At 39.3% G+C, this 15,409-nt stretch overlaps 1 protein-coding gene across 1 annotated transcript; it reads left to right on the top strand.

The window, feature by feature from the left end:
* Positions 1-13,389: 13,389 nt before the first annotated feature.
* Positions 13,390-14,019, top strand: LOC114881432 (tigger transposable element-derived protein 1-like). The gene has a single exon (XM_029198235.1). The coding sequence runs from the start codon at positions 13,390-13,392 to the stop codon at positions 14,017-14,019; it is 630 nt and encodes a 209-aa protein (XP_029054068.1).
* Positions 14,020-15,409: the final 1,390 nt, after the last annotated feature.

Below are 15,409 nucleotides of genomic sequence, written 5' to 3' on the forward strand. Positions count from 1 at the left end.
GAAATTCACTGTCTTCGAAAGGAGAAGTTAACACTTCGTGCAATTTCTGAGCGTCTTAAAATTTCAATTAATGCTGTCCATCAGGCATTGAAGCATATCAAAGTGAATAACAGTATTAATAACAAAATACGTACCTGAGTGAAAAACCACGAAAAACAATGCCACGATTCGACAGAATAATACATCGTCTTTCAGAAGTCGACCGTTAAAGGAAGAGGAGGTTCTGTTATGGTTTGGGCTGGTATGACTATTAACAGTCCTGGTCCAATTTGCCGTATTAATGGTATTATGGACCAGCATCTCTATGTTGACATCTTGGACAGACATTTAATCCCTTTCACTCAAGAAAAGATGCCGGAAGAGTGGATATTTCAGGCTGATAACGATCCCAAACACACGTCCCGAAAGTCAAAGCGATTTCTGGAAGAACATAATGATAATGTTATGCGTTGGCCATCACAGTCGCCCGATTTAAATCCAATCGAGCATTTTTGGAATGATGTGGATAAAGAAATTAAAATGACAAAACCTTCAAATGTAAACAATTCATACAAATTAATCGAAGATGCGTGGAATAATATTTCAATCGAGCGTTGCATTCGACTTATTGATTCTATGCCTCGTCGCTGTGCTGAAGTCATCAAAAAGAAAGGTGGCCCAACGAAGTATTAGTTACTTATGTTAATCCTGTTGTTTATATCGATTACAGTGAAAAACAAAATACACTTTGTACATAAATCTATATTTCCCTATTTATATGCTCCCCAAATATTTCCTTATTTTAGGTTTCGTATTTTTTTACTGACAATTAAACTGAGTTAATTATCGAAACTTTATGCCATAGTGAGCTTAAGAATTATACTCTTCATATGTGCAAAGAAAAAAACAGACATAATAACTGCAACTGTAAAACAATGTAATATGTATTGACGGACCTATTTCCCTATTTATATGTTCGCCACTGTATATATAATAATAAAAAAAATAATAATAATAAGCAATATCAAGGTGAATGACAATATCAACGTACCAGCCGAGGGCAACCAACCAATTAGTATAAGGGATGCTGCGGATATAGTGCCTCCTTTCGATGGCCACAACATTTCCATGTACCAATTCACGAAGAATTGTGTTAATGCAAGGAGCGTGATTTCACCGAACACCGAATACGGTCTAGTCCAACAAATTAAAAAATAATTTTTGACAAAAAAAAAATCCGACTTCAAAATGCACTAAAAAGTATAAAATAATTTCCGTTTCATTTATATCTGTATTCCACAGCTATTAATACAATCTACTTAATCATTAAATAGGATACTAAATATATTTCAAAGTTTTCGGAGGCGGCGCAAAATTAAAAACTTTTCCTCTACTAGGAAGATCCTAGTTCAGGTGTCGGCAACCAGTGACAAATGACCCATTTGATAATTTCAAGTAAACAATATTCAATGGGAATCAATTTACCCATTACGAATTAACTATACTGCAGTTCACGAGTGACCGCACTTAACTCGCACAGCTAGTGACCTACTGAGGTCTAGGGAGATTTTTAATAGTGCATGTGATTCCCCTTTACAGCTTGCTTCTTACTTTGCGTTCACATCATTTTTTTCCGGAAAATAATAGAATTTTCATTGCATCGTGAAACTTTACAATATCATCACCGGTTTTCAGTTATCGTACGTCATATATTTCTGCCCACCATTTATATGATCGCAAAGTATAATAAGAAGCAAGCTGGAGAGGGGAATAACACACGTCATTAAAAATCTCTCTAGACCTAGTGAGCGGCGCGAGTTAAGTATGGTCTCTTGTAAACTGCAGTATAGTGCATGTCCATCAGGAGTGCTGACAATTTCTCATACAATCGTTACAATTACAAATGTTTTCAACCGGACCTACAATTTTTCTCTTACGACTTATTAATTACCAAGTTTGCCATACCACAATCAAATCGTTATTGGCAGCACCGTTTGTTCGGGTATTTTTAATTTTGCGCCGCCTCCGAAAACTTTGAAATATATTTAGTATCCTATTTAATGATTAAGTAGATTGTGTTAATAGCTGTGGAATACAGATATAAATGAAATGGAAATTATTTTATACTTTTTAGTACATTTTGAAGTCGGATTTTTTTTTTGTTAAAAATTATTTTATTTCACACGTTTTAGTGGAACGAGCAGTATTCGAAGTTTACTTGCAGGGACAAATTTTAAAAATCGCGATCGGTATATTCCTTGGAGGGTAACCCTAAAGAATAGGCTTTTTATTATAATAACAATAGTTATTAACAATAAGCAGTTACATAAATTTTGGGAAATCGGATCATTGCGGAATGATCTACGAAATGTGAAATCTTTCATCGCAATCGGTGCATTCCTTGAACCAGAACGTATTTTGCAATAATGAAAACCGTTCGAAATAAAAAAATGCGAAATGTTTTTATAACGGGACCAATCGGAAGACATATCCTACAAGATGCAAAAGATTTCATTCCGATTGGTCCATCCATCTCGGAGTAATCGGTGAACAAAGGCAGAAAAAAAAAAAAAATATACTCATCGAAATGAGTATCCTCCTTTTCGAAGTCGGATAAAAATAAACTGTATGGACAAGCTTCGAGAGTAGTATTGAGCGGAGACTACAATACTATCGATCAGCTGATTACGGTATTGAAATCACGATTTGTTCCATTATACTCATCAATACAACTGTATGGAGACATGTCAAAATTGGCTCAAATGCCGAACGAAGCAGTCGTCGACTACAGTAGCCGAGTCTCCAGCATTCTGCTGCTAATTCAGAACTGCAACGAAATTGAAGTTCCTGAACACACGCAGTAATATAATATATCTGCAGAAGCCAATGCTGTCAAAGCATTTTTGACTGGGATAAAACCAGAAATCTTCAGTCGAATGTGAAATTGCGAGCTCAACACCTTGGACGAAGCAATTAATGCAGCTATTAGAGGCGAAGCAGAACATAAGGAAAATATGATGAGAATACTGTTAACCGAGGGATATACCCAGGCCGTTCAGTGCAGCAACTGTTTTGGATACGGCCATAGTACTAATACCTGTAGTAGCCGTTCTTTCCAACAACAGCAGGTATCTTCGATCGAATGGCAGCCAAGATATTGCCAGCATTGCCAGCGCCAGGGACACACTATTCAGAATTGCTGGTTCAACAATAACAATAATTTCAACAACAACAACTATAACAACAATAATTACAACAATTTCAACCAACAAAGGAGTCAATGGGCACAACCAAACCGGGTTCTACCAAACCAAACCCCGGTGAACCAGCGTCACAATACAGGTCGAAATTCAACAAGTCAACGCCAAGGTACTGGACAACCTCCGGCTTTTCAACAACCGGCAAATCAACTGTCACGTCCTGTGACGCATTCTTTAAAACTTCTATTTCGCCACCCAAATTCTTTAAACCTTTATTTCGCCATCCAAATTCTTTGAACTGCTATTGCACCATCCAAATTCATCGTTCCGCAAAAATTCTGAGTGAGCAACTCAGCCGGGTCGTCGTACGGCGAGAACGCTGACGATCCGGACGAGGTGGTTCACCCGAATTGCCAAATCAAAAGTCGACCTCGTTTATCAATATATAATAACGCGACCAAGCCGCCCGCGATCAGATCAATTATAGTGCATAAACAGACCAGATCAATTATCGCCCAGAAACAGTACAGAACCAGTGTAGATAAAACAGCATAACTGAGTGCAACCTCAGAATTCATCGTGACCAGATCACTTCCGCAAAATTCGTTCAGAATCGGCCAGTCCGTCTAACGCAAATCCGGGATTCAATTCTAATACGCGTACAGAAATCCGCGAAGTACGACTCTGCTACGGAACTCAGAGATCCAACAGAGCAAATCGTCATTTGTAAAACGCGCGCAAGTTAAGGATTGTACTTAAAACCAATAAACATTTGTTGTGCTCGGAAGTGTGTGATCTTCACTCGAACATCTACCCTACTGTCTCCAATCACTAGGACGACTCATCTCTACAGGTATCCTCGCTCAGCGAAAGGTAAGTAAGAACCTCTACCAAATCAACAGTCTCGATTGAATTATACAAAAGTACGCGGAGAACTCGGTGAGAGGGAGAACTTCGCGACTTTACACAACCTACCAAACGCATCACTACACTAATCACGCCACTTTGCTTGGAGCATTTAAATAAAGAAGAAAAAATAAGCATAAAAAATTTAATTATAAACAACGCTGACAGATTCTATTTAAACGAAGATAAACTTGGAGCAACAGTAAAATTTTTCTTCGAATAATTACAACTGATGAAATTCCAGTCAACGTAAAACAATATAGATATCCACAAGCATTGAAAGAAGAAGTCAATCGGCAAGTAAATGAATTATTAGGAAAAGATATAATAGAATATTCATCATCACCTTACAACTCTCCAATCTGAATTGTCCCTAAAAAGGAAGACATACGGGGAACAAATCATGGAGATTAGGCATCGATTTTAGAAAGCTGAACGAAAAGACCATTAGCGACGCATATCTCTTGTCAAATATAGTCGACATTTTAGATGAACTGGGAAGCGCAAAATACTTCCCAATATTCGACTTGAAGTCTAGCTTCCACCAAATACCCATGCATCCAGACGATAAGCACAAGACCGCTTTTTCGACACCATTTGGACACTTCCAATTTAAGAGAATGCCATTTGGATTAAAGAACGCTGCGGGTTCATTCCAGAGGCTTATGAATAACGTTCTGGATGGTCTACAAGGGGTCGAAGTATTCGTGTACATTGACGACATAGTAATATATGCTAGTTCAATCGAAGAACACGAAACAAAATTTAATAGACTCATGGCAAGACTGAGAGAAGCGAATTTATATCTCCAACCAGAAAAATGCGAGCTACTAAAAAAGGAAGTAGCCTACTTGGGACACATTATCACGGAAGATGGAGTGAAACCTGACCCAAAGAAAATAGAAGCGGTCAAAGAGTTTCCAGTTCCCAAAACAGTTAAAAATATTAGGCAATTCCTTGGGCTATGCGAATATTACAGAAGATTCATAAAAAATTTTTCAAAAATCACGAAACCTTTATCCGATTTAACAAAAAAAGAACAAAAATTTGAATGGACACAACAACAACAACAAGCCTTTACTATCCTCAGAGACAAACTATGCGAGGAACCAATTCTACAGTATCCAGACTTCACACAACCTTTCAACATCACCACGGATGCATCTGGAATCGCCGTTGGAGCAGTACTTAGCCAAGGAGTAATTGGGAAAGATCAACCAGTATCATACACTTCAAGAGTTTTAAACAAAGCAGAAACCCAATACTCTGTTGCTGAAAGAGAATTACTAGCAGTCGTATACGCTGTAACTCACTTCAGACCTTATATTTACGGAAGAAAATTCTATTTAATAACCGACCACAAACCATTAACGTGGTTACATAATCTAACAGACCCTGCATCAAGATTAATGCGATGGAAACTAAAGTTGAGCGAACACGAATATAAAATCAAATATAAACCCGGAAAACAAAATATGAACGCCGACGCACTATCCCGGAATCCTGTTCAAAAGATCGTAACATTACCGATTCAAGCAAAACAGAAACACTACCACAGATTCAAAGGAAGTAAAAAAGAAGAAACAATGGCACCAGTATTAAGAAAAAAGACAATGGTATTAATATCCAACTCGTCCAAGAAATACTACTTCAACCACAGAATCCAAGAAAATAACAAAAAGAAAAAAGGAATGGCATCAATATTCTACACGTCCTAGACCATCGACGACATCCGATTCTAGGGAATACAAAAAAAAGAAGGAGTGGCATCAACATCCTATAAGACCAACGCCAACAACATCTTCAAGTTCCAGAGAGATCAAAAAGGAAAAGGAAACCCATCAACATCCAACAAGACGCAGATAAAGAAACAAAAGGAAGAAACAATCACATCAATACATTACACGACGAAGAGATACTTCCTCCGAATCTGAAAGAAGTATTACAAGGAGAAAAACCACACATCAGTATCCTACACGCCAACGAGATACCTCATCTGATTCCGAGAAAGAAATAAGAAAAGGAAAAAATAATTTTTAACAAAAAACTAATCCGACTTCGAAATGCACTAAAAAGTGTAAAATAATTTCTATTTCATTTATACCAATATTCCATAGCTATTAATAATATATACTTAATCGTTAAATAGGATACCAAATACATTTCAAAGTTTTCGGAAGCGGCGCAAAATTAAAAACTTTTCTTCTATTAGGAAGATCGTAGTCCAGGCGTCGGCAACCTCTGAAAAATGACCCATTTGATAATTTCAAGTAAACAATATTCAACGGGAATCAACATACCTGTTGCGTGAACGTGCGTATAAAGGATCTCCTCGCGACGCGGGGCCTGTCCGGGAAGTACTGCCGCCTCTCGTTCTTTTTCGGTAACTAAATTCCTCGTGCGAGCGACGCGTACCGCGTAGCCATCTTGCTTCTTGTAACCGACACGCGAACATTGAGCTCCGTACGGGTTTCAATTATTGTATTGGTTTTTCAAGGCATTGTGTGCTGAATTTACGGACTATTGGTTATCCTACCTCGCTGTTCTGTCATAGACAAATACCTCAAATTAATCGGTCGGTGTGCAGTTACGGTGAAGTTATCGGTTTCCGTGACGACGCCACGTGGTCATAGCCGGCCAACGGTCACCTCGTGCGACCTCGTCGGACTCTAATAGCCGTGCAACGGACTAAAGGACGCTTCTGTGCATTGTGTTACAATTTGGGTGAACCCCGTGTGATAGACCGTGGATGATGATTTTGTGTGTACTATTTTGAACCGCGCGATACGCTTCGCATTGGTGTACCGGTCTTTCTCAAGTTGGGTCCCCTTCAGAGTAATTTTAATAAACTTTCCGACTACCCCGAGCATCTTTTTGGGGGTTTTTGTGTGTGTGATACGGACCTGCCCGGCATTCCTCGCTCTCCTCGAAACAATACCCATTGCGGATATACTGCAGTTCACGAGAGACCATACTTAACTCGCGCAGCTTGCTAGGTCTAGGGACATTTTTAATAACGTGTGTGATTAACCTCTACAGCTTGCTTCTTACTTTGCGATCATATAATTTTTTCTTTGAAAAATAATAGGAATTTCATTGTATCGTGTAGTTTTACCATATCATCATCGGTTATCAGTTCTCGTACGTCATACATTTCTGTCCAGCATTTATGTGATCGCGAAATAAAAAGCAGCAAGCTGAAGAGAAAACTATCCCCAGACCTAGTGATCTGCGCGAGTTAAGTGTGGTCTCTCGTGAATTGCAGTATACATGTACATCAGAAGTGCTACCAACTTCTGCTACAATCGTTACAATTATGATTGTTTTCTGCCGTACCTATATCGATTCGAATTTTTTTTCTTACGACTTATTAAATAACCAAGTTTGCCATACCGCAATCAAATCGTTATTGGCAGCATCGTATATTCGGGTATTTTTAATTTTGCGCCGCCTCCGAAAACTTTGAGATGTATTTGCTGTCCTATTCAACGATTAAGTAGATATTATTAATAGCTATGGAATATTGGTATAAATGAAATAGAAATTATTTTATACTTTTTAGTGCATTTCGAAGTCGGATTTGTTTTTTGTTAAAAATTATTTTATTTCACACTTTTTAGTGGAACCCGTAGTATTTCTATGATAATATAAGGTGATTTTGGGTTTTCGTTGCTTAGCTATTAACCATAAACCGAAAAAAAATTGACCGAATTTAAATGGTTAATAAACAACAAATTTCACAAATTTTTGCGAGTGGGATCATCGCAGATATACAGGGTGTCACGCGACTACCACGACAGCCGAGGAGGGATGATTGCTAAGGTGAATCTAAACAACTTTTTCCTTTGCCAAAATGTTAGTTCGTTTTCGCGTACAACGCGCGGGCTCAGGGACTGCAATGTCGGCTACGAAAACCGGGCCTGACGTAGGTCGCGAACGAACGGCTCGGCACTCCGTTGGCATAGCACAATAAAAAAACTGAACTGGTTGAACATTTTTAGTCGTTTAAAATGAATACGGAACCTAATCTCTTGTCGCCTGTCATAATGTAAAAAAGGAAATTCTAAGCATTTTGAACAACAAATAAAAATGATTGAAATGGAATAATTAATATACGTTTGAATTGGAGGCTACGGTAATGATGAAAAATTTGAAAACAATTTAAATGAAACTTTCGCATTCGTTCCTAAATTAACCTGCTACGCCGGAAGCAGATAATTGTCACTGGGTCACTGTATCGGTCCCATCCATTCGACGAGGGAACACGTTCGGTAGATCAGCTGTTTTCATGATTGGGCCAGTGAACTCCCCTCATTTATTGCACTTAGGTATGAGTAATAGGCGAGGTGTTTCCTCGTCGAATGTTCAGAATCGACACAGTGACCTAGTGGGAATTATTTGCTTTCAGTGTAGCAGGTTAATTTAGAAACGAATGGGTAAGTTTCATTTAAATTGATTTCAAATTTTTCATGATTAACGTAGCCTCCAATTCAAACGTTTATTAATTATTCCACTTCAAACATTTTTATTTGTTGTTTAGAATCCTTAGAATTTCCTTTCTTACATTATGACAGGCGACAAGAGATTAGGTTCCGTATTCATTCTAAACAACGACTAAAAATGTTCTACCAGTTCAGTTTTTTTATTCTGCTATGCCAACGGGATGCCAAGCCATTCGTTCGCCACCTACATCAGGCCCGGTTTTCGTAGCCGACATTGCAGTCCTTGAACCCGCGCGCTGTACGTGCTCGAATTGGTCGGTGTTTTTTGTTAATCACTCGAAAACGTACCAACATTTTGGCAAAGGAATGAGTTTTTTAGAATCACCTTAGCAATCATTCCTCTTCGGCTGTCGAGGTAGTCACGTGACACCCTGTATATCCTACTAAATATGAAAGGTTTCATCGCGAACGATACATTCCTTGCAGAGTAACATGGAGGAATTGATTTTTTGCCATAACAGTAGTTATTACATAAATTTTTGCAAGTGGGATCATAGCGGATATACCTCCTACTAAATGTGAAAGGTTTCGTCGCAATCAATACATTCCCTGCAGCATAAACGCCGGAGGATATGAATGAAGTATTACGTATTTTGCGATAAAAGTCGTTAGGAATGAAAAAATGCAAAATATTTTTGTTACGGGACCAAGTGGGAGAAATACTCTACAAGATGCAAGGAGTTTCGTTCCGATTGATCCATCCGTCTCGGAGTAATCGGCGAACGTACGGCGTACGTACATAAAATATTGGGATAATAAGGTGTCGAAGATATGTACAGGTTTGTGTCGCTGTTTAACATATAAAGGGGAAAAATTTTGTGCGGGAAGTGGCCATAGGGCACCCCCTCCCTCCTCCCCTCCCGTGCTAAGCAATCAATAATTTTGGAATTGACGCCGAGAGAAAAATATATATGTGACACTAAAAGGATTGGATTTGAAGCGCGGTGTCTACGGATACGCTGAATTAGACATTCCACGGTGGCTATTGAAAAATTGTCGATGTAGTGCTACATATTCGTTGCTATGCTCCTGGCGAACTTGGTGGGGACTTTGCGGTATATATACCAGGAGGTCGAGTGGTGTCGTTACTTTGAAAAAAAAAAATTCTATTCTATTTGCGTTGGTTGTCAGTTATGGATTTATCTTTGTTTAAAGAGGATGTATTCCGGTCTTGGGTGAGTGGTCTTGTCATTTTTTTTCCTTGTTATTCTGTTTTCTTACGGTACCTTTGTTGTAGCGCGAGGATGGTACCCACATAGTATATCCGGGGCATGTGAACATTGTTTACCGGAAGGCTGTCCGATGGTATCGTGCCTATTTCCGGCGTACTCTAGAGGAACTGTGAGAATGGGATGAGGATGCCATCCTGGACATTGCGCCCCTGTTCGTGGAAGCGGCCTAGAGTTTTTTTTTTGAAATAAATTATATTTTTTTTCCTTTTACGTAGTAAGTGTTTTTCCCTTTTATCTTTGAGTTTCCTGATCCAGTTTCAATCTTAGTTTTTAGTAATAAAGGATTGCTTTGGTTTCGAAGCTGTGATTCGTTGTTCCGTTTTGCTGTTGTATTTGTGCTTTTGGTAGTTCTGCTATCTGCAGATCCGAGGGCCACGTTGTTGGGGTGACAGTCGGACGGCTCTGCAACTCGATGTCTTCTGACGTGAATTTGCGGCGTTGGGGCTGGTCGTCGTTCCTGGTTCGTTTCTTGCAGTATCTGTGTCCTATTACTGCCATTATTGTCGTAATGACTATGGTTATAGCTGATAGCAAACCGTAGGTGATCTAGGCTGTGTGAGTCTGAGCACGGTGATGCTGCGGTATGTCCTGCGCTTGGTTGTCTACTTCTTATAAAGTTAAGAGGTTGTCCGGGTCTATGTTGATAGGTGTGAATTTTGGCTGGTTTCCTTGAAGTTTTGTCAGGATTTGGGTGTGATGTGGGGTTAGATCTGGGATAAGGTTTGATATATTAAGGCTGAAACTGGGTTTGAAGGTGTAGTTGAATTTTTGGGTTTTTATTCCGGAGGCCATTATTCTGGTGTGGTCGATAGTTGTTTCGCACTGGCTTTGCAGTTGTTCATAGCCGGAGTTGTTTATAGCCGGCCAACTTCTTGTTGCACCTGATTTGGAGCGCTTCCTTGTGTTGCATCGAGGATAACCAGGTGTTGGGAGCCTTCAGCATCGTAATTTGGATGCTGTTTGCTGGAGCCGCCTTCACATTGCATTGCTTCCACTGTAGGTGTTCCGGACGCAGGATGAGGTCGATTTCATAGATATGACTTTGCTCGTAATTTTGGAGTGGGAGCGTGATTTCACACAGGAGTCTTCCGTTGGGATTTTTACAGGTTTTGAGATAGGTTTTGTTAGGAGAGAAGAAGATAGTAGTTGTTTGGTGTATTGCAAGGAAGTCTGTTTGTGATTGAATGATCAGAGGGGTGGAAGTATTTGCAGTGAGCTGCTGAAACGAGGGACAAGGGTACAGATGGTACAGTTCATAGGAATTAGGTTTTAGGAGAGGAAAGTCTATCATGATGACCACCCTTCCTTTTGCGTACACGGCACTCATGGTTGTCGTGCCCTGGCGTCGCTCCGATCTCAACTCTTCGATTGAGAGCGGAAATTCCAGATCTGTAGAAGTTTGGATGGTCTGACAAGCTGTGATTAACTTTTCGGAATGTCTGCGAGTAAAGTCTTTCTGGCGGTCAGTACGGCTTGAGATAATTTTGGCGCCAAACCTCGGTTGAAGGCTCGCCTTGCTAAAGTGTCGAATTTCTCGGGGTCAAAGTCTTGGCCCTTTTCGTTGCGACCGCTGGTCATTGCCTGGTAAAGTAGGTTCGTGAAACGGTGCGTGTATTCTAAGACGGTTTCGCCGTCCAGCATTGGAGTGTTCCCGAGTTCTAGACAGAGTTCCCTATATGTTTTGTTAGGAGCGTATCTCGTGCAAATGCGTAGTTTTACGTAGAATTTTACGTGCTGGACTAGCTTACTTAACAGGCCTTCCAGAAATCTGTTCTCTTGGCCTGGCGGGACTTGTGACTTTACTCTATGTATCGCGGTCAGAAAATCCTCGAACGAAACCTTCTCGGGGTCGAAATCAGGGATTTTTTTAAAAATCCGATGCACCTTTATCTCCTCCCTTTCGGCGATAAACCATGAATCGTAATGGGATGCCCCGGATTAACCTGGGCTAAATTAAATATCAATTTTCAGTGACGGATGCGTGTTTCCACGGACCTATAGACACTCTACTCGTGGTTCGCAGCGTATTGATTACGTGTCAGAATAGTGTTCGAAATCAAGTGTAAAGAGCTAGCGAGGGGCGGAGCTCCTTGAATGCGGCCTGTCTGGACACAGCTCTGGCTTACCCAGAAACCGATTGCGGCCTGTAGATAAGAGTCTGGTTGTGTCTGAGGAGGCTGCACGAATCACTAAATCTGATTGCTTTCAATATCTAAAGTAATTGATACAGTGGTCAGAGTGTTGGCTGTACCTATAGTTTAAGTCGCGTACTAATAACCACATTTTCAATTATATTTTCATTTAGGGCGAATTCATTGTAATTTCTTTTATATTTTTCATCTAGCCCGGACTTACTGTACTACTAATTTGATTATTTTCTTTTATATTTCTCCATAGGGCGGAAACATTGTAAAAGAATACAGTAAGACCCCGCTTAACGCTGCTCCGCTTAACGCTGTTTCAGTATTACGCAGTAGTATTTGGATTCCCCGAAATTGCACACGGTAGTAGTACTTGTCGTATATGTGTGCATTATGCAGCGACGCAGGGTGCACGCTATGTATCTTTTGTTTCACTACGCTCTTTTGTTAGTCTGTCCAGAATAAAGGTTCCAACTGTATTCCCCGAAATCGCATTACAGTACGAACGCATCTTTCCTGTGTCACAGTTGATTTATAAGCGGCCATCAACGTCACTAGGTGTATAATGATACAAACATAATATTTTATTTTATTTCGATAAATTCGGCAATTCTTAATTCTTACAATGGGTGATTGCAAAGAAAAAAACAGCAAAGCGACAAGAAAAAGCATTTCGCTGGAAACTAAAATGCAGGTATTAAGGCGATTAGACGCAGGCCAACGGCAATCTGATGTCGGTACTGCATTACATTTGTCAACTTCAACCATACGGACAATTTTAAAAAACAAAGGAAAAATCGTATCATCACTAACTACAACCACGACGACTTCTGCAACAAAAATTACCCGTTCCAGAAGCAATGTGATTGAGGAAATGGAAAAACGACTTTCCATCTGGATTGATAATGAAGTTGGACGCAGTATGCCATTAAGTCAAGCAATTATAATGGAAAAAGCGAGAACAATTTTTAACCATATTCAGAAAGAAAAAGGCGACACCAGTGAACATTTTGTAGCTAGTCGAGGGTGGTTCCATCGATTTAAAAACAGAAATAATCTTCATAACATACGGATTACTGGAAAAGCGGCAAGTGGAGATACAAAAGCAGCTGCTGCATTTCCAGCGACATTAAAAGCAATCATTGAACGAGGGAATTATCCTTCTGAATTAGTTTTCAATTTTGATGAAACGGGCCTTTTTTGGAAGAGAATACCAAAACGTACATTTTTGTCCCGTGAGCAAAAGCGAGCACCGGGATTTAAAGCTGCAAAAGATCGTTCAACACTTCTACTGGGTGGTAACGCTAATGGACACTTTAAATTAAAGCCACTGCTTATTTATCATTCCAAAACCCCAAGAGTAATGAAGGGAATTTCAAAATCAACTTTACCAGTAATTTGGGAATTCAATAAAAAATCTTGGATCACTATGAACATTTTCCAGAATTGGTTTACCGAACATTTTTGTCCGTCTGTTAAACGCTACTGCGAATTTAAAAAACTAGAACCGAAAGCTTTACTTTTGATTGATAATGCTCCAAGCCATCCGACGCATTTGTCCGACTTAACAACATGCATTCCAGTAGAAATGGTTTTTCTGCCGCCAAATATAACTTCGTTAATCCAACCAATGCATCACGGCGTAATATCAAATTTTAAAGCTTATTATCTCAGGCGGACATTTCGACAACTGAATGATAAAACCAATGGAGAAGATAAACAATCCATTAGAGATTTCTGGAAAAACTACAATATCATGGATGCTGTAGCCAACATCAATCTTTCCTGGAATGAGGTCACCGAGAAATGTTTGAAAGGAGTATGGAAGAATGTATGGCCGGAGCTAAGCAAAAATGTTGACATTAGAGAATCCATTGTTGATGTCGACGAAATTGTCAAGCTAGCTAATCAAACAGGGTTGGATAATATAAACGCGCAGGATATTGATGAATTATTGCAAGTTACAATAGATGAAAGTCTTTCCAACGACGATCTTAAAGAATTAGTAGAACAAGTGCACGAATATGACGAAGTTAGCGTTTCAGAAGATGAGGAGTAAAAGAAACTCTCAACGGATTATCTAAAAAAAAGTTTAGCCACTATAACGGAAATTATGGATCAGTTTGTACAAAATGATTTAAATTTTGATTGAAGTTCAAAGGCAAGACGAAGTGTCATTGATGCGGTGTCTTGCTATCGACAATTGCTTACTGAACGAAACAGGAAAAGACAAACGATTTTAGACGACTTCTTCACAAAAAAACAAAGAATATCAAATGACGAAGAATCTTCCTCGTCACAAACATGACATCTTTATTCGAACCTTTTTTGATTTTCATGAATGTTTTATGAATAAAAATGGATATTAGCAATAAATAAGTCTATAATTGATGTAATAAAGAACTATTTAACGATAAATGTTACAAAATAAAACAAAAAAAGAATTGATAAATTTTCTTTTTCTTTATTCTGTTTCACTTATCCCCATTATTTACGTACTAAGATGACCTCGTTTAACGCTGTTTCGTTTAGCGCTGGAACTTATTGGAACGTATTCCCCGCGTTAAGCGGGGTATCACTGTATTTAGTTAACATTTTGCCAATTAGTTAGAAACAAATCTTCAAATCTTAAATAAACTATTATAGTGAACATTAACGATTGGATTTCAGTCCTTAACGACATACCACACGAACCTATAATCCCTATTACTATATACGAGTCGCCTTCTGAGGGAACCGCTCTCCCTATACGTAGGTGCACTGACGTACCTATTCTGGGACGTTGGGATTATTCGAGTGGTAAAGAGAAATCGTTTCTCTGCGGACATTAATGATATTTAGCCTAGAATAAAGTAAAAATATACAAGTAAAAGATAAAGATAGAGAAGGATAAAAAGAGTTAAGAATAATAAATACAAATACATTTATAACATATACATATATACACATAAGATTATAAAATAAGCGTCAAGATGGAAAACGGAGCGACCAACATACCAGCCAGCCTATCAACCAGCGGAACCGGCCAATCAGCATTCAAGACGCAGCAGACATAGTGCCTTCATTCAACGGCCGCAATATACCGGTCTACCAGTTCGCGAAGAGCTGTTTTGGGGCGAAGAGTATGGTTTCCCCGAATGCCAAATATGGATTGGTACAGTTAATTAAGAACAAACTATACGGACAGGCATCAAGAGTGGTACTAAGCGGGGACTACGACACAATTGAAGAGCTAATTGCCGTAGTAAAGTGCTACGCACCGCTATTTTCTACAATCCAGCTGTACGGAGACATGGCAAAGATAGTGCAGATGCCGAACGAGGCAGTCGTAGACTACAGTAGTCATGTCTCAGGACTCTTATTGCAAATCAAGAGCTGTAACGAAATGGAGTTTCCAGACCATGTAGAGAGATACAACCAATCCTCAGTGGCCAGTACCGTCAAAGACA

This window comes from Osmia bicornis, chromosome 13, assembly GCF_907164935.1.
Source record: "Osmia bicornis bicornis chromosome 13, iOsmBic2.1, whole genome shotgun sequence".
Taxonomy (NCBI): domain Eukaryota; kingdom Metazoa; phylum Arthropoda; class Insecta; order Hymenoptera; family Megachilidae; genus Osmia; species Osmia bicornis.